Here is an 18,518-nt window from a genome sequence, read left to right as displayed (position 1 = left end):
ACATTTGCCGCACTTTAGTCTTCATCAAGATGATTAGTATGAAAGCCGTGAGCATGATAGTTCATAAAATACACTTGACAGAAATGTGATTTTATTGATGAAGATTATCATGATACGTATTACGCTCGTTATAATCGTACTCGGTTTAATAATTATGTTTATATAATTTGACTTACACACTAGGGCTATATGAAATACATTAATAAACAAGATACATATATACATAAGAGTAATGAAATAAATTATGACGAGAACTAGAAAGCGAAAGTATGTTACGGCTTTCATACTAATCATCTTGATGATACTGTTTTATTGCATTGTGAGAAAAAGAGTGAAAGTTTAAAATTTAATTGTCCGATGTATTTTCTCGATCAAACTTATTAGTATGCTTAATTATAATGTATTACTTAACATTACTACGACACGATAAAAACTGATAAATTTTTTATTCTTTCGGGGTAATTCTTATAAAACTTCTTATAAATCAATGTGAATAATGAATATATTAATTATCCTTATTTACTATTTCTAAATTATTATAAAATATTCTATTCCAATCTTACTACATTATGATTTTTGCATAAATATAATAAAGATACACACACGCACACACACACATATACATATGTACACATATGTACACATATATATACACACAACATACACACACACACACACACACACATATATATATATATATATATATATATATATATATATATATATATATATATATGTATGTATGTATGTATGTATGTATTTTAAATTATATATTTTAAATTACACTATATATAAAATGAAAATTTTATTTGTCAACAAGTTAAAATGGAGACTTATCTTTTTTTAGGAAAAACATAAGAGCCGGCAGTGCACTTACGATACAAATTAATGTCCGTCTAGTGACAAACCTTTCACAATTTTACTATCTGTAGCTACATATGGTATCCAGTTCTACAGTTTACAATTATGGGAAGAAATTCTACCGGCCAACATGAAAAAAGTGAGTATTAACTGCACTTTCACAGATTGCGCTGCGTCAATTTCGAAAATGCATATGTATGAGTAACTGATAATTATTGCTCTCCAACGTTTCAATGCTCATATTAATAATTTATAAACAATTCAAAAGACGCACGTCAATTTCAGGTGAGTGCATATGAAGCAAATAATAGACACCGTAATTAAAATATCTTTTGCTTTCCGCCTGTTTCTCTCCTTGCACAAACAGAAATTAATAAATTGAATTTGTATATGAATAAATTCGATGGGTAAATTTAATTAATTGGATTATAAAATTGACATACAAAATGCTATAAATGAGAAAAAGTCATTCGTGAGATGATCAAAATAATGTTTGTCAGAATTTAATAAAACTCGATAATCAAAATTTTTTCTGTAAGACAAATAGATATTTAAGACAAAGAAGTACCTCAAAAATAAAAAAGAGAGAGCACAATTTAAAATAATAGCATTAAAAAAATATTTTGCAACATAGGCGTATTCAATTTTTTATAAAATTTATAGACTCTTTTTTAGATAGTTGTAACATACTTTATGTGTATTTGTAATCTATAATATATAATCTATAAAAGAATCTATAAAATATTTTATAATTATACAGGGTGTCGCAGACCACCCGTATCAGCCGAATATCTCAAAAACTGAGCGCGGCAGACAAAAATATTTCAGACAAAAGTTGTAAGGTTTCAAGTAACGCATTACATGGCGATATCAGTATGACCTTGAAGAGTGTTGTCAAGGTCACGTAAAGGTCACCTTGAATTCTGTAAACGGAAACCCCAATTTTTTATTGCATATTCTTGTAATTTATCTCGAGAGCTTTCCAAAACACTATAATTAAGTTAGTTTTCATTAAGTACTTTCCGAGTTATGAGGCTTGAAATCATTTCTTAATTTTACATAAACCGTAAAATATCTTGTAAAATATTCATTTTTCGATTATCTTACTTTAATACTTTTATGTACAAAATAATGAAAGAAATCAATTGGTGTAAAGAAAACACATAATTGTTTCGAAAAAAAAAATGTAATTGTTAATTGCAAATTATATTTTTTCTTTCGAAACAATTATGTGTTTTCTTTACACCAATTGATTCCTCTTATTATTTATCAGTATATCGCCATGTAATGCGTTACTTGACACCTTACAACCTTTGTCTGAAATATTTTTGTCTGCCGCGCTCAGTTTTTGAGATATTCGGCTGATACGGGTGGTCTGCGACACCCTGTATATATAGTATATTCTTGTATAATTATTTGTTTAATAATTTTTATATTTATTATATATTTTTTAATTGTTAATAGTTTAAATAATATGCAAGCGTTAGCCATACATAGAAAATATTTGCGAAAAAAAAATCTCTATATTCTAAAAATTTTAACAAGCTTGATGTTATATTATTCTTTTTCATATATTTACTTCGCTAAGAATATAAAAAAATAGGATATGTAGAATTACGCATTCGCCTGAAATTGATTTATTAAAAATGAAATTTGCTATATGGCGCAATTACTGCAATTGATTTCTTATTCGAAGATATAATAAACACATCTATATGCTAGCAAGAAATATAGTTTAAGCAAAACAATGTTTTACGTAAATAAAGAAACTCGACATAATGTTTATTTCATGTAAATACGCAATACGTTAATAAAAATTCAACATAAACATGTGTAAAGTTTATAATGAAGTTTATAATACTTTATATTTATAACTACATTTAATCTACATGTTAAATAATCGGTTTAAATATGTAGTAAATAAAACACAAATGAAATAAAATATATTAAACATATATTAAACATATATTAAATGTTTGTAAAAAGAAACACTTGCTGTAGAGAAGTTATTAAAAATTTATATAAAAATTTATAGTCAAATTAATTAATTTCAGTATTTATATAACTATATTTCTTATATTCAATTGTTATATTTAATTAATATTGAAGTTTAAAAGATTATAAAAATTAATTTGTATAAATAATTTTAAAAATATAAATTTAGAAGTAAGAGCGACAAATAGATTATAAATCAATTTCAGAAGAAATTTAATTCAACAAAATTTGATTTATATAGAATATGTAAAGTTATCACATTAATAATAATCTCTTCTGCAAATTTTTCTTGAAAAGAAAAATGCAACTGCAAAAATTTATTCTAAAATTAGAATCCTCTTTTGCACGTAGAATATAAAAAATTTATTTAAAATATTAACATTAATAACGATCTGTCAGAATGTGATCCAAGCAAGCTTATATATATATATATATATATATATATATATATATATATATATATATATATATATAATATATTATATATATATATATAATTTTTTATATTAATTTAACCATTTAATTTTTCACAAATTAAGAATCAATTTTAAGCTGATATTGTAGAAGTAAAAGATTATATTTTGCAATTGCAATGATTATGTATGTTGAATATCATTTTATGTCAGCTAATATTATATAGAATTATTATTATTATACAGGGTGTTAGAAAAGTCTGGATACGGTCAAATATTTCGAAAACGAAACGTTTCTGAGAAAAATGTTTCGAACCAAAGTTGTAGGATTTCCAAAGATCTATTTACTGGCGCTATGAGTTTAACCTTGGGTGGCGTCGCCAAGGTCAGAACAAGGTCACCTAGAATTTTTTAAATGGGACCCCCTATTTTTTATTACTTATTCTTATAGCTTATCTCGAGAGCTTTCCAAAACACTATAATAAAGTATTTCTTCATTGAGCACTTTTTGAGTTATGAGGCTTGAAATAATTTCTTAATTTTATATAAACCATAAAATATCTAGTAAAATATTTATTTTTCGATTATCTTACCTTAATACTTTTATGTACAAAATAATGAGAGTAATCAATTGGTGTAAAGAAAAAACATATGTTTTCACACATTGTTTTTAAGAAAAAATATGGAATTGTTAATTGCAATGAAGCTCAGTATTGCTCAATGAAGAAATACTTTATTATAGTGTTTTGGAAAGCTCTCGAGATAAGCTATAAAAATAAGTAATAAAAAATAGGGAGTCCCATTTAAAAAATTCTAGGTGACCTTACTCTGACCTTGGCGACGCCACCCAAGGTTAAACTCATAGCACCAGTAAATAGATCTTTTGAAATCCTACAATTTTGGTTGGAAACATTTTTCTCAGAAACGTTTCGTTTTCGAAATATTTAACCGTTTCCAGACTTTTTTAACACCCTGTATATCATATAAATTTGCTTTTTTCAAACTAAAAATGGAACTTATATAATTATTTCTTTAAACTTATATAATTATACTTATATAATTATTTGCTTTTTCAAACTAAAAATGGTACTTACAAAATTATTTATATTTTTCTTTTACAATAATAAGAAGTGATTATTATCAAGAGTGTAGTAAATTGTGCACAATTATTTAATTGTTACGTAAAATATAATACGACGTATTTATTGATACATATTTCGCTGTATTTTTCATCAAACAATATAAAGATTACGGATTTATCTAATTTCCAAATAAATTTAACGTTCTAATTCCAAATAGTTTAACGTCTTAATATTTTATATAATATTTTATATAATATATTTTATATAATATTAAAACTGTATCCAAATTATACGTAATAATCTTGAATGATTGCACATACTTCACTATACGATAATATTTATTTTTACTATAATAATAATGTAACTGTACTGTAATGATGTCATTTTTTACTGTAAAGGGAGAAATAACAATAATTATATAAATTCTATTTATAGCTTGAATAAAGATTTACATGATATGCAATTATATTAATTCTATATAATATTAGCTGACATAAAATGACATTCAACATATATATAATATAATAATTACAATTATTAAATATTAATTAAGAGATTGAGAATATTATTACAATTATAAATTTATTTTTTTACAATATAAATTTATGCGTGATTTATAAATATTTTAATAGCTTTTATTTAAAAATATAATTAAATAGCAAAATTTTATTTATCTTTTAAATTATTTGTTATATTAAACATTATCGAAGTAAAACAGATTAAAGAAACTTTAATCTCTTTTAATTATTATAAAAAAAAATTAAGGAAATTTCTTTTATATCATATTCTGATGATATACTTGTCTCTTTTACGATGTAATACATAATATTTAATATTTTACTATTTCGAATCTTCATCGATTTCTATGTTGCGTAAATATACAATACATAATAATCCAATTACTATGATACTTCCTCGCAGTTTGCTAACTCATTTTTCATAATTGCAAGTAAATGCACAATATTATAGCCATAGACATAGTAAGTATAGACCGAGCATCCATTGTATAAGCGTTAAGTATACGAAAAGAAAGACAAAAGATGTAAGATGAGTTTCTTTCTCTTTTCAATGTCGGAGAAGTGGGGAGCACTTCTCTTCATCTCCTCGCGCCGGTTCGTCATTTCCCCTATTGAGATGAGGAGAAATGCTCCCCACTCCTCCGGCATTGAAAAGAGAAAGAAACTCATCTTACATCTTTTGTCTTTCTTTTCGTATACTTAACGCTTATACAATGGATGCTCGGTCTATACTTACTATGTCTATGATTATAGCATAAATAAATCATCCATAGTCTAACGGTTAAAGTTATATCAAATTACACACGCATACACACACACATTTGTCATTTTTAATATAATTTAATAATTTTAAGTAAGAATATAAGCAATTATTATTGGATGTTAGAAATACCATTCTTTAAATAACATTAAGCGTTCAGGCGAAATTCAAAGTAAGTATTTCGAATCAAATACATTTCTTAAAGTTATACTCGAAATATATTTATTTTGTTATGCTGATAAGGATTATTTAAGCGGAATTTTATTAATTTTATATATACATATATATAATATTTTTAATAGATATACATGTTTTATTTTCATTAATTTTTACATAGAAGTTTAGATAATACACTTACCAAGATAATTTTTTCTTATTAATTTTCACAACTTGATGTTAGTTAATATTAATTTTAATCGCTAAGGTAACTCTTTTTAGCTTTTTATACACATATACGTACGTATAAATAAATTATTATAAATCGTTAAATCATTATAAACTAAAATGATATTTAGTTTTTAATTCACATACATACGTTTTAATTATTTACACGTTTTAGCTCCAAAGCATTGTAAATTCGTCGCCTATATAATAAATTTAAAATTTCGCGCGTAATAAATCTTAGTAACGGCGCACACGCAGTATGCATCATGACGTTTGACATTTGAGTCTGCGATGACAATAAAGAGAAAATATGTACGAGTTTTCAGATTAATGAATTGCCTTCGCAATCGCGATTTAATATTTTACTTATATTGAATGATATATCAGAACCGGGACATGTTTAATATTTTTTAATACGATAACAAGTCGTTTTATATATACGTTTTAAACTTACATGTTTTTTAACCTATAATATACATACCTTTTGTGTATTTAATTACGTATTATTAGTAAAATGTCATCTTCTCATACGACAGAATTGACCGAACAATTGGTTAAAGATTATGCGAATTATGCCAAAGTAGATTGGGACAATCAGGCGAGTGTATCATCTGTTTCTTGCTGTTTAAATAATTTTTTGTGATTATTTATTTTAATTAAATAATACGGGTTTGCAGATGAAAAATTTTCGTGACATCATTGAAGATACATTGATACGACTAGAGGAGTTTCAATCAATTGTTACAATGGTTAGGAGATATTCAGATAGAATACAAACAACTTGGTACTCCAATTCATATTTTTTTAAACATCTTATTCTAAGGTGGAGAATGGCAGTACAGAGTGCATACAGCAGCATCTCCCAAAATTACAACACATGAAAGATGGTATGACGAGTCTTTGTAAAAGAATAGATGCATTGGAACATGTTGTCGCAATGGCCAATATAAATTTAAGTTCGTTAGAAGCTGCTGTAGACAAGGCAGAAGCTGAATTAGGAGTATCAGATAGATTATTTGGGATACTAAACCCTTTATCATTCTTTGTAAGTATAATTCAGAGAATATTTTTTGTGTAATATATTTTAAATTATTAAATAATTAAAAATTATGTACCTTTTACACATATATAAAACTTACTATATGCTTTTTTCACATATTAAAATTATATAATAATTCTTGAAATAAAATGCTTGAATTTGATTTTTAACATTTCAGAAGAAAACTCAAGAACCTGTAGTGTCAAATACAACACCAATGTATAAATCACCAGTAATTTACAGGTCTGATGACTATTTTCAAAGAGAATAAAATACATGTACATATGAATAGAAAGTTTGAGAATCATAATATATTTGATAATTCAGATTAAATTCAAAAAATAAACTTAAGTAAATTAATGATATTTAAATATAACTGTAAAACAAAGTTGTTTGGATAAATTTGATTTTTATTTTTGTGTTATGCATTAGCTGTTTGTCATAGGAATAATAACTATTTAATTGAAAACATTTTATATGTGTCTGTTTTTTACCGTCAATATAATCATCTATACAATTTCAATTTTCATATTTCTAGATTGTAAAGAGATGCTATAAAAAGATTATTTAATTTCTCTCTTCCAAATTTTCCAAAAGTGCATCCCAATTCTGTTATGTCTTGTATAAAATATTACATGCAATTTTCAGAAATAAGAATATATTTGTTTTTATTGATAACGTTATATATATACTATTATCCTTAGAGCTATAGTGTCTATGCAAAATATTTTAACATGCTGCGGAAGTGCAAGTTTTTAATTGAGCTTTCTTTTCGCCTAAAGAACAACTTCCACTTATGCAATGTCTCCATCTCATAATTTTTCCTATTCCACAAGTGACGCTGCATGTGGACCAATTGCCCCATTGATCCCATATTTTTGGTTCTCTGTCGTTTTTTCCTGTCGACATAATTTTTCACTTATGATTTCATTTATACAATATGTAACTCAATCAAATTTTAATGACTAAATAAAGATTAATGAAATATCTTTTTATATATAGATATAAGTTATAAATTAATAAAAAGTTTATGAAAATTTTGTTTGTGTACGAAATATTATCAAGAAAAATTATTATACAGTTTTTAATTTATAAAAAACCATATTTTTTTACAATATTTCAACTGTGAACAGTGTATGGAAGTTTCCATTACATGTTGTTCATGCATGGCGATAACTTTCACTCGTTTGTTCTCCAATGGGAGGGCTTGGTTAAAAATTAAAAGAAAACATTTCAACCAAACGCTTCCTATCGAATTTACGTTCACCACTCAAACTTTATGGTTGTTATATGAAACTTCCTTTCACTGGTTATGCTTCAATATAGGTCAAATCAAATTTTATCATCTAGACGTTATAATAAAATATTGCCTCCTTGAATGAAAATAAATAAAAAAAAGAAAAGAAAAAATTATACGAAAAGTCACGAAAAGAACTTTTGCAGTTAATATCAGCAAGAATCTATTCATAAAAATTGCAGAAAGGAAAAAACATTATAGCCAAGCAGATCACAAATTTCCAACCAGCCCAAATGTTTATATACATTTCGATGATCGGTTTTGTGAGAAGGTAAATCTCGAACCGGTCTTGGAGAAAGCTATGATCATTAAGCATATACAACTTGCGGTACTTTGTCTCTTCTCATGCTTATTAATTCTTATTTATTTACTATCTCTCGTGTTGCACGCATGTTGCAACATAATTATAATCATACTAAACATTACAATCTGTCGCATATTAATAATTAATCATGCTCATTCGTTAAGCTTTTGAAGTTTTCGTTTGATATTATATAATTACAGCAAATATCAAGGGGTAAAATATTAGCGTTTCGATAAAATATTGTACATATAGTACATATAGTTAAAAGTGGAAATTGTATGGACTATTTAAATCTGTCTATTAGAGAGAAATATATATATATATATATATATATATATATATATATAATATAAAATTTTTGTTGATAAATATATTTACAGATAAATAATAATTTACTCCAGTTATATAAACATTTCCTACGAGATATATATAACCCCTTATTTTTATAATTATATATATATTATACATTTATTAATTATATTTTTTCCTATCGATGTACATATACAATTTTATGCAACTGATATTATTTACCTGCTCGTTTTATCTGTTTTGGAATGTCGTTATCTTCGTCCTTGATATTGTGATTTATATTATAATTATTATGTCGAAGTCTCAATTTCATTTCCAGTTTATTTTTGATATTACTTTCTAAGGGAGGATTAATATTCGATGATATTTTGCCAATTTCCAAAGTGACTTCCTTGAACACTAAAAAAAAAAAATATAATTTCATTATAAAAGAATGACAATAAGATGTGTTTTCGAGATATAAATATATCTCAGCAGTGTGTTACCCATAAAAAGTAAAAATATAATAAAATGAGTTGAAATTAATCGAATTCTATTCATATTAATGTAACTTTTTGTATTCATGTAATCAATTTTATTGTGTTATATCAAAGTTTGCTTCATATTATTTTATTTAATCCATACATAATAATCTGAAGTTTTCAACGAATAAAAAGCCATCGAGAGAAAGAGAGAGAGAGAGAGAGAGAGAGAGAGAGAGAGAGAATTGTTATGTTATTAAATATATACTGTTGTTATAAAATTATAATTCTTTCTCTCTCTTCCTCAATATCTTATTAATCTATTTAAATATATATGTATATAATATAATATTCCAATTTTTCATAAATATATATCAGGTATACTAAACACATACCAAAAAAAAAAATATATATATATATATATATATATACAGGGTGTCCCTAAGCATGTGCTCACGCACTTGTGAGGAGGTAGAGCGCAGTAAATTAAATAAAGAAATGGTGATATTTTCAACTTTTGATTCCGACCGGAAATACGCCATCCGGATCGGAAGTTAAATTTTTTTAGGGGAATATGGTACTTTTTATTACAGATTCGAATTGTACGTGAAAAAATAAGAAACTTTTGTATCAAACGTTTTTTCTGAAAGTGCCTCTGTCAATTATTACAAAAATCGTTACATGGAATAGGATTTCTTTATTTAATTTACTGCGCTCTACTTCTTCACAAGTGCGTGAGCACATGCTCAGGGACACTCTGTATATATATATATATATATATATATATATATATATATATATATACACTCACCTGCAAAAAAAACGGTGACACTAACACAATTTTTTCACATTTTCAAATAGCGATAAATCAGCAAATAATCACCGTATCGAGATGAAACAAAGCTCAAATTAAAGCTTGAACATTTCTCTTAAAACCAAGAAAATCAAATTTGAATTATAAAAAATGTTTTATAAAATGGCGGACGTTGAAGATAACCTTCGAAAAATGGAAAACAAATTTTTTTTTTCAACTGTTGCGTTGCTCAGGAGAATCTACACGCTAATACACAAATGTATGAGTTTTGAAGCTCATTTATGTGTGTGTGTGTGTGTGTATCTGTGTGCGTGTCGCGTGTGTGTGTGCGTGCGTGCGTGTGTTTGTGTGTAAAAAAAACGGGCTGTTTAATGATGCGTATTGCCTCCTTTCGCATTTATCAATTCTTCGATTTGTTGGAGCATACTGTTAATCAAATTTCTTCCTGTTTTAAATTGTTCGATTCCTCTTGCAAAGCGTTGCGGTGAAAAGGCCCATTTTGCAACATTTTCTTCAAAACGGTATAACTTTATTAAAAAAGGTCGTAGAAAATTGTTCAAAATATGGATTTGTTGGATTAGGAAATAAATGAGCTTTAAAACTAATACATTTGTGTATTAGCGTGTAGATTCTCCTGAGCAACGCAACAGTTTAAAAAAAAATTTGTTTCCCATTTTCCGAAGGCTATCTTCAACGTTCGCCATTTTATAAAAAATTTTTTGTAATTCAAATTTGGTTTTCTTGGTTTTGAAGAGAAATGTTCAAGCTTTAATTTGAGCTTCATTTCATCTCGATACGATGATTTTTTGCTGATTTATCGCTATTTAAAAATGTGAAAAAATTGTGTTAAAATTTAGTGGCCCGTTTTTTTTTGCGGGTGAGTGTATATACAGGGTGTTCGGAAATTCAATCGACAAATTTTCAGAGATTGTCGGGGGTACCATAAGAATCATTTTTTGCAAATGAACCTGGGGTCGGAAATGTGTCATTACATCGCTACGGCATACGGAGTGTTCGAAAGAGTCGGGACCTCGAAATATCACAAAAAATAAAAGTTTTACAAAAAATAGTTTCAAACAAAAGTTGTAGGGTGTAAAAAGGTCTATTTACTGGCGCCATGTGTTTGACCTTAGATGGCGTCGCCAAGGTCACGATAAGGCCACCTTGAATTTTTGAAATGGAACCCTCCACTTTTTATTGCATATTCTTGTAGCCCTTCAAAAATTCAAGGTGGCCTTATCGTGGCGACGCCATCCAAGGTCAAACACATGACGCCAGTAAATAAACCTTTTTACACCCTACAACTTGTGTTTGAAACAATTTTTTGTAAAACTTCTATTTTTTGTGATATTTCGAGGTCCCGACTCTTTCGAACACTCCGTAGCGATGTAATGACACGTTTCCGACCCCAGGTTCATTTGCAAAAAATGATTCTTATAGTGCCCCCGACAATCTCTGAAAATTTGTCGATTGAATTTCCGAACACCCTGTAATATACCTTTCAATTTTGCTTTATAAATAAATATTTTAATTCCGATTGTCAATAAATGCAATTTTTGAAAAATTTTTGAAAAATAATTGAAAATATCATTATCTAAAAAATATCTACAGATTAGCAACAACACGAGATTAGCTTATAACTTATGAGGATTTTTATAAACTTATGAGGATTTTTTATCTGTACATAACATTTTTAAGATCATTAATATAATTTTTGTATAATATATGTTGGGTAAATTATTATTCACCTTCATACAGATCAAGGTTTTATTCCGAGCCAGCCAAAAAAACTTTTAGTACCGCAATCCTTGAGACGACAACTTTTCAATTGAGCCTTCTTGAGACCTTTGATGCAATATTCAGACAAACAATGACGCCAACGAACTTGTCGTCCTTGTCCGCAAGTCACGCTGCACGCACTCCAATTACTCCAATTGTCCCATGCTTCCGAGTCTACAACAAATGAGAAAAAAATAGAGTTTGTCGTTTTTCAGATTACCTTACTCCGATCTTATGTAAACAATGAATTAAAATGTGAATCGATCGGAATTCAGCTTCTGAAGTTATATAAATTTCAAAAATTCAACTTCGCAAAAATAAATTTCTTCCCTCTCATTTTCGACTTTACTTTATTTTTTTTTCGAGAATATGTTATCGCTTAAATCAAAGTGTCCCATCTCACCCTTATCTTTATTATTGGTCGGTTCGATGTCCCTTGCAATATCGCGCTTTCTCTCCGTTAATCGCAATCCTTTTGCCGCGATAATTTCTCGTTGCAACTCGTTAGATTTATGATGTCTCGTGGGCCGTGCATAAAAATTTCGCTCGTAACCGAGTAACTTTCGCTGGTACATTCCATTAGTATTCGTGCGAGAACATAGACGCGAATTTCTCCTTGTATTTTTGCAATGATATTGTTCCGGTAACTTTTCAATTTTTATCTAAAGAATGAGACATTAGATAAAAATGAAAAATATACATATGCGATGTAAAATGTAAATATAGAAATCGAAATCTCTTTCTTAAAATTGAAATATTAGATTAAAATTCGCATAAATTTGCACTCATTCCTATTTCGCAAACCTGCTCAGAGTTATTTGCCGTAAATCGGATGGGACGCCGACATAATCGCGAATAAATGTCAAAATAGCAACTCCGTTTATTGCTGAAACACATCGAACTATTGAATAAATCATATTGACAAGTATTCTAGTGAGGTGAGAATATTTATTTCTCTTTTATGACGCAACCGAGAAATTGATTTCTGCGGTATGCAAAACGACAAGATGTTCATTTCTTGCAATCATCCATGAAAGGGTGAAGAATTTACAAGTTTATTACAATATGCTTTGCATATCGTAATATGTACGGATAATAGCTTTTTAATGACGTATAACCTCGCAATTTTACCTTTGAGATTCATTATTCAAATCAGTAACTGATAAGATTACGTTCTTTTTCGGTGAGTTAATCGCAACTGTTTTTACGATATAGAGTTTTGAAAATCTGTATACTTCATAAATGACGCATCCGAAATAAATATTACACAGTAATATTAATGTAAATAAAAAATATTTGCGTATCATATTTTGAATTCTCGCACAATTATGTATGTGTGTGTGTGTGTGAACACATATATATAAGAATCGATAACAATTTTGCCTAAATTCACAATATGAATATTTGAAATAAAATATTTATATGTCTTTCATAATCAAATAAAAATCAAAGCTAGATAAATATTTTTGCAAATATGAAGAAAAAATAGATTTTCAAATCAAGCCATTTTTGCATAATACTATATTCTTCTCTTTTTTTTTTATTTCAAAAAACTTTGTTAGATTGTTCAAGTTTTATCACAATATTACAATTTAATCACTATTTTTAGAATAATATACTGACAAATATTTTCACATACACAATTGCTATTCTTTCTAAAATTTTAAGAAGATATATATTTTGTTATATACATATATGTATATATTAAGTTATAATAATTAAATCTAAATATTTTAACAAAATTTATATAAAGTAGAATATTAATAATCTTGTGATAGGAAACAAATGGTAACAAAAATATAAATTACATCAATTTCTACTAAAATTATATTATATAAATTATAAATTGCAAGTAATTCACATATATCTGTTGTAATTTATTAATATTTACCATATGAATAAAAATGTAAATAAGTATCATCAAAATGTTATATTATACTTGTAGTATATATTTTCGTATGAATCTATATATTATATATATAGGTCGGAGATGTATGTAGTTCTGAGTAAAATATTTTGCTATTATATCTGTTTTATATACTTTGGTGATTTACAACTGTTGTGTGATTTTCAATTTACAATCACTATATCAGAAAGATTTGTTAATAGTATAAAAATATACATTCAGTTTATATTCTAATTTAAATATGAAAGCACAAATTAGCTGTCAGTAAAATATATATGCCTATAAAATATTAAAAATTTAATATACTAATCGAGAATATAAACAGTATATTTCGAATATATAAACAAATTCTAAAATAATTCTGCAAATATATACAGGAAATAATAGTAGTTTTGCAAGAGATGTAAAAAATTTTGATTTCTTGCTAATTATATAATTTGTACAAGTTTGCAAATTTTAATATTGACAGATTTCTTGATAAAAAGCATTGTACTAACATACCATAAATGTAAACTAATTATAGTCTAAAAAAAGCTTTGTACGCCCGGCCATTCGGTATTTGACCTTGTAGCCTTAATCTGCGAACAGCTTCTCTCAGATGTTTCGGTTGTAACGGGCCAGTTTCATTTTGAGTCTCCATAACATCTAAAGCTGCAGTTAAAAGAATATAATATAATATCAAATCCTAATAATTAAATATATATATTTTACACAAGAAAGTCTATACCTTCTTCAACAATTTCGCCAACAAATACTTTGGCAATTCCTGACATAGCTATGACAACATTTTGAGATACTGAACAACCTGTTATGGTTTGCATAATCTGGAAAAAAATGTTTATTATCAGAATTAAATGTTATAAATTAAAAAAAAAAAATGAAAAATAGTTACTTTTATAAATAATAACTAAAACTAAAAGTGCAGTACCCTTTTTATAGCTGCTTTTGGAAATGCTGATCGTCTATACATCTCATATCTGTCCAACTGATCTTCAGTAAAATTAGATACTAATACCCTATAAAAATAAAATGTGGTTATTAATATATTTTCAAAGCAATATAAATATCAAATATACTTTTAAAAATTATATATACTGCATCTTCTCTCGTTCCTCTTCCTCTAGCTCTTTCTTGCTTTTTTCTTTACTTTCCCTCCTTTCTTTTGTGTTGACTGGATTTGCGCGAGGTAACATGATATCATTACCAAATATATCTTCCGCAATCTGTTCTTCCTTTACATTAAGTTTCTGTTTTTCAACTTCTTCAATTTGTTCCGTCACAATTGGACACATAGAATTTGATCCTGTATTTTCATTCTCCTCTGTATCCGATTGCGATTGAGAACTCATTGCATCAGATTCTGTCTAGAATATTAATTTATTTAAAGATACACAAATTTATTTAAATATATACAAATACTGAAGAAACTGAATTTTTTTCAATCATATTTATACTTTGACTTGTGCACTATCGACATCCATAACTTCAGTATCTTTAGATCCTGAGTTTTGTGAAGGACTATTTTTATCATCTTTGTCCTCGATATCATTATGCTCACTTTCATCTCCAGAATCTTCCTTCCCAAAGATATTATCCATTATTCTAGTTAAAAGAAACATATACATTAGGAATATTAATGTTCTAATACATACATATTAAGAACATGTTAATAAATGACATTTTATTAATCAATAATATTATATAGTATTTTAATGTACTTTTCTAATTAAAATTTTGTACAATATCTTTATTAATATGAAACATTATTTCGTAATTTAATAGTATATATTGCAATATATAATCAAAAGTATAAACGTTTTACAAATTATTTGGTAAAAATCGATAGCGAAATAAATTACTCCTATATCGTTTTAGGTTAATACTTTTAATATTTACATTAAACATGATAAAAATACAAAATTTTAATGCAATATATATTAATTCATTACTTAATGAGATAGTAAAATAACCTTTCTGTCACTAATATTAATTATGCTACGATATATTTTTGAGCGGGAAACAATATATTGATAATAAACAACATTTGACAATACACGATATGGACACGCGACCACCAGTGACTATATAGGCTGCGTTCCACTTAATGATCGCGACACTCGTAAACATGATGTGTCTTTGTTTAACTTTTAGCGAACAACAAGGATAAGATGATTCTGCGAGCGTTACGATCGTTAAGTGGAACACAGCCATAGAATATAGAATATAGATCGTTGTTTCGTTTGTTCAACTTAATTTTTATACTTCACTTCGGCTGTGTTCGTATCACATTCGTTTAATTCGTTGAAAGCAATTGACCAATCGGAGCAAAGATTTATTTTTTCTCGGTAAATCTCGAATTGCGACCAATCACAGAACACATCATCGCCATCGAAAGTTGCGTTCAACCGCTCTATATTTATCGCGATTATTAATGTCTAAAGAATTTCGGGCGCGAAAAGTTTCGCGAATATATTTCGTAAAGTGACAAATATTTGTTGCACATTAATAAATATATTATATGCGTGTGCGTTTGTGCAGTATGTGCTTTCGTCGTGTTTTCTAATTTTCTCCTCAAAGTACGATTTTCCTCATCAAAGTACAATTGGTGCATGAATCAGGTATATATTCTTAGTCCAAGTTGTGTCGCTATTATTTTTCGCATTCTCATCATCGAAAAATAAACTTTGTAAAAATCTCAATCGCATTAATTTTATGCAGATATATTCATTCAATAAATAGCGTGAAAATTCTCGTGATTTATTTAAATAAATCTATGCATATTTCCTTTTTTTTTCACCTACACATATATTCTAAAACGATCATACGTTCCTTCGCATATACTTTATCTATATTTGACATCGTTTCAAACATGTAATTAAATTTCCAATATAATTGTATAAAATTCATATTTTTCTCGTATTATGAATATTCAAAGATAGCTGAGTCGAGCTCTGAAATTTAAGCACGCTCGTTATGTCGCGACGTTACCGACTATCGATCATGTCTATTCCTTCATATATCCCCGGGGGGGTCCATTTAGGGCTCGCCGGATAATCGCGAAACTCTGCCTCGAGCCGCGCGAATCTCTCGTAATACCTGATCGATGACGAAACACGGTGGGTCGCGTTAGTTGCGAGAGCTGCCGCGCGGTGGCGCTGGCAAACCGCGGCGAGAGACAGACAGGCGACGGTGTCGCGCGACGCCGCGAGTATTTGTCAATATTCCGCTCGGGATTTTCGGCGTTCTGCGTGTCGGGCGCGCATGCAACGCGCCGCGTAAACGCACGTATATCCGCGCGGTTCGCGTTTCACGCAAGAAGTCGTCGTGCGGTTTTGCGCGTCTCGCGTCTGTTGCCGACCGTGTGCTTCTCGGCGGGCGGGCCGCTTCTCACCTCCAACGAACGGGGGTCGCCGTCGAACGAACGAACAAACGAACGAACGAACGAACGAGCGAGCGCAACGCGACGGGACGGGACGACGGACGTTGCGAACCTGGCCGAGCGAACGAGTTCGGGAGTGCGCGTATAGTAGTGTAGTAAGTTATAGATAGTAGTAGTAGTAGTAGTAGTAGTAAGTACGATACCTGTGTGCAGCCGTTCACGCGAGTGACGATATCCCCGCCGTCCCGGGGGGAGGATCGCACGAGATACAGTGACGTATCTGGCGGATAATACGCGCGGAGCAGCAGCCGGGAGCGGTGATCGCGATATCTACGTCCAGCCACGGAGCGTCCTTCTGCCCACGAATGTGGTCCGCGACCGGGCATTAAGATGTGAGTACATTTGCTTTTGTGGTGTATATACCGAGTCTTTCTCTCTCTCTCTTTCTCTCTCTCTCGCACGCGAGCTATGAACGAGTTATGGCGAGCGGTGGCCTTACGAGGGAAAGGGTTTCGTCGACGATTACCGCCGTGGCCTCGTCGACGGTATTGTTATAAACACAAACAGATTGGCTGTGTATGCAGGTTCGCACACATACATATACATGATGCATGCACATATGCGCACCGTGGTGCCCGTATATATGCGCTTTGTGCATATATAAGGTGTATCAAAAATTTCCTGATTACGTGGCTTTTTCTCGTGAAAAATTGAAAGCGACTTCTTTTCACTCCCGACTGCTGCCAACCTACGGTTGGCAAGAAACGGAGGGAGTATGCGTTCCACCGAGCTCGAATCGGTTCTTATCGCTATTCTCGATAACAATAACGTAATTCGGTGTCATCTTTTGCACATCAGTTTTTTATTAACCAAGGATGGTTTAGAACATATAATTATTTCATGATAATTTACCAACCTTTTGAAATTTTAATCAAATCTCAAATAAAAACTCGCGAGAACAAAATCTAGGAAAGAGTGAATTGGATAATGTGTTTCACGATTACTGTTAATTTTCCGGACAGGTCCAAGAGAAACTGTCTCCGTCGATTCTCGAACACCCTATATATGACGTCGCCTACGCTCGCGCGTGCATGCGCGTCGGTGTAAGTGCGCGCGCCGCTGCTTCATTCGTGTGCTCGACACACATGTGTGCTCCATCTCTCTCTGTCTGTCTATGTCTTGTTTCCTTTTTCTCTCGTTCTATCTCTCTCTCTCTC

At 29.3% G+C, this 18,518-nt stretch overlaps 4 protein-coding genes across 10 annotated transcripts in view; 2 read left to right on the top strand and 2 right to left on the bottom strand.

The window, feature by feature from the left end:
- Positions 1–6,270: 6,270 nt before the first annotated feature.
- Blos4 (biogenesis of lysosome-related organelles complex 1 subunit 4) lies at positions 6,271–7,525 on the top strand. Of its 2 annotated transcripts, XM_083107657.1 has the most exons (5): positions 6,283–6,325; positions 6,550–6,611; positions 6,691–6,762; positions 6,837–7,058; positions 7,231–7,525. In XM_083107657.1, exons 3-5 carry the CDS (start codon positions 6,691–6,693, stop codon positions 7,321–7,323), a joined length of 387 nt encoding a protein of 128 aa, XP_082963783.1. In that variant the 5' UTR covers positions 6,283–6,325; positions 6,550–6,611; the 3' UTR covers positions 7,324–7,525. The 2 variants fall into 2 exon arrangements, with proteins under 2 accessions (XP_082963712.1, XP_082963783.1); XM_083107586.1 differs by having other exon boundaries at positions 6,271–6,611.
- LOC145976307 (uncharacterized) lies at positions 7,479–13,351 on the bottom strand. 3 transcript variants are annotated; one of them, XM_083107388.1, is made up of 5 exons: positions 13,148–13,351; positions 12,821–12,902; positions 12,420–12,678; positions 11,986–12,190; positions 9,234–9,361 (listed from the first exon to the last, which is right to left on the bottom strand). In XM_083107388.1, the coding sequence occupies exons 1-4, from the start codon at positions 13,321–13,323 to the stop codon at positions 11,997–11,999; spliced, it is 711 nt and encodes a 236-aa protein (XP_082963514.1). In that variant the 5' UTR covers positions 13,324–13,351; the 3' UTR covers positions 9,234–9,361; positions 11,986–11,996. The 3 variants fall into 3 exon arrangements, with proteins under 3 accessions (XP_082963593.1, XP_082963514.1, XP_082963548.1); XM_083107422.1 differs by lacking the exon at positions 13,148–13,351 and having other exon boundaries at positions 12,821–12,913; XM_083107467.1 differs by lacking the exons at positions 11,986–12,190; positions 12,420–12,678; positions 12,821–12,902; positions 13,148–13,351 and adding exons at positions 7,479–7,951; positions 9,448–9,579 and having other exon boundaries at positions 9,185–9,361.
- A 514-nt stretch (positions 13,352–13,865) lies between these two features.
- Taf11 (TATA-box binding protein associated factor 11) lies at positions 13,866–17,769 on the bottom strand. Of its 3 annotated transcripts, none has more exons than XM_083107279.1 (6): positions 17,505–17,769; positions 15,377–15,524; positions 15,018–15,286; positions 14,851–14,938; positions 14,650–14,746; positions 13,867–14,573 (listed from the first exon to the last, which is right to left on the bottom strand). In XM_083107279.1, exons 2-6 carry the CDS (start codon positions 15,518–15,520, stop codon positions 14,440–14,442), a joined length of 732 nt encoding a protein of 243 aa, XP_082963405.1. In that variant the 5' UTR covers positions 15,521–15,524; positions 17,505–17,769; the 3' UTR covers positions 13,867–14,439. The 3 variants fall into 3 exon arrangements, with proteins under 3 accessions (XP_082963464.1, XP_082963405.1, XP_082963321.1); XM_083107195.1 differs by lacking the exon at positions 17,505–17,769 and adding an exon at positions 15,893–16,104 and having other exon boundaries at positions 13,868–14,573; XM_083107338.1 differs by lacking the exon at positions 17,505–17,769 and having other exon boundaries at positions 13,866–14,573.
- Trc (Serine/threonine-protein kinase tricornered) overlaps positions 17,126–18,518 on the top strand; it is a 136,643-nt gene continuing 135,250 nt past the window's right edge. The window contains exons 1-2 of one of the 2 annotated variants that reach the window (XM_083106832.1): positions 17,126–17,456; positions 17,515–17,693. In XM_083106832.1, coding sequence (XP_082962958.1) covers positions 17,692–17,693 — 2 coding nt within the window. In that variant the 5' untranslated portion in view covers positions 17,126–17,456; positions 17,515–17,691. Of the gene's footprint in view, positions 17,694–18,518 lie in introns of both variants that reach the window. The other variant, XM_083106749.1, reaches the window with a different exon arrangement.

This window comes from Camponotus vicinus, unplaced genomic scaffold (assembly GCF_025532165.1).
Source record: "Camponotus vicinus isolate PSW18456_S1 unplaced genomic scaffold, iyCamVici1.0 SCAF_1, whole genome shotgun sequence".
Taxonomy (NCBI): Eukaryota; Metazoa; Arthropoda; class Insecta; order Hymenoptera; family Formicidae; genus Camponotus; species Camponotus vicinus.
This window is presented reverse-complemented; position numbering and strand designations above follow the sequence as displayed.

What these genes read in the sequence shown, in the direction of transcription:
- Blos4 (XM_083107586.1), top strand. Translation starts at nt 6,528, where the DNA reads ATGTCATCTTCTCATACGACAGAATTGACCGAACAATTGGTTAAAGAT. An exon ending in TTCAATCAATTGTTACAATG is followed by an intron (nt 6,763 to 6,836) that starts GTTAGGAGATAT and finishes TCTTATTCTAAG; the next exon opens with GTGGAGAATGGCAGTACAGA. An exon ending in TAAACCCTTTATCATTCTTT is followed by an intron (nt 7,059 to 7,230) that starts GTAAGTATAATT and finishes TTAACATTTCAG; the next exon opens with AAGAAAACTCAAGAACCTGT.
- LOC145976307 (XM_083107388.1), bottom strand. Translation starts at nt 13,323, where the DNA reads ATGATACGCAAATATTTTTTATTTACATTAATATTACTGTGTAATATT. An exon ending in TTGAATAATGAATCTCAAAG is followed by an intron (nt 12,903 to 13,147) that starts GTAAAATTGCGA and finishes GATGTGTTTCAG; the next exon opens with CAATAAACGGAGTTGCTATT. An exon ending in CGGCAAATAACTCTGAGCAG is followed by an intron (nt 12,679 to 12,820) that starts GTTTGCGAAATA and finishes CTCATTCTTTAG; the next exon opens with ATAAAAATTGAAAAGTTACC.
- Taf11 (XM_083107279.1), bottom strand. Translation starts at nt 15,520, where the DNA reads ATGGATAATATCTTTGGGAAGGAAGATTCTGGAGATGAAAGTGAGCAT. An exon ending in TCGATAGTGCACAAGTCAAA is followed by an intron (nt 15,287 to 15,376) that starts GTATAAATATGA and finishes TTAATATTCTAG; the next exon opens with ACAGAATCTGATGCAATGAG. An exon ending in GAGGAACGAGAGAAGATGCA is followed by an intron (nt 14,939 to 15,017) that starts GTATATATAATT and finishes TTATTTTTATAG; the next exon opens with GGTATTAGTATCTAATTTTA.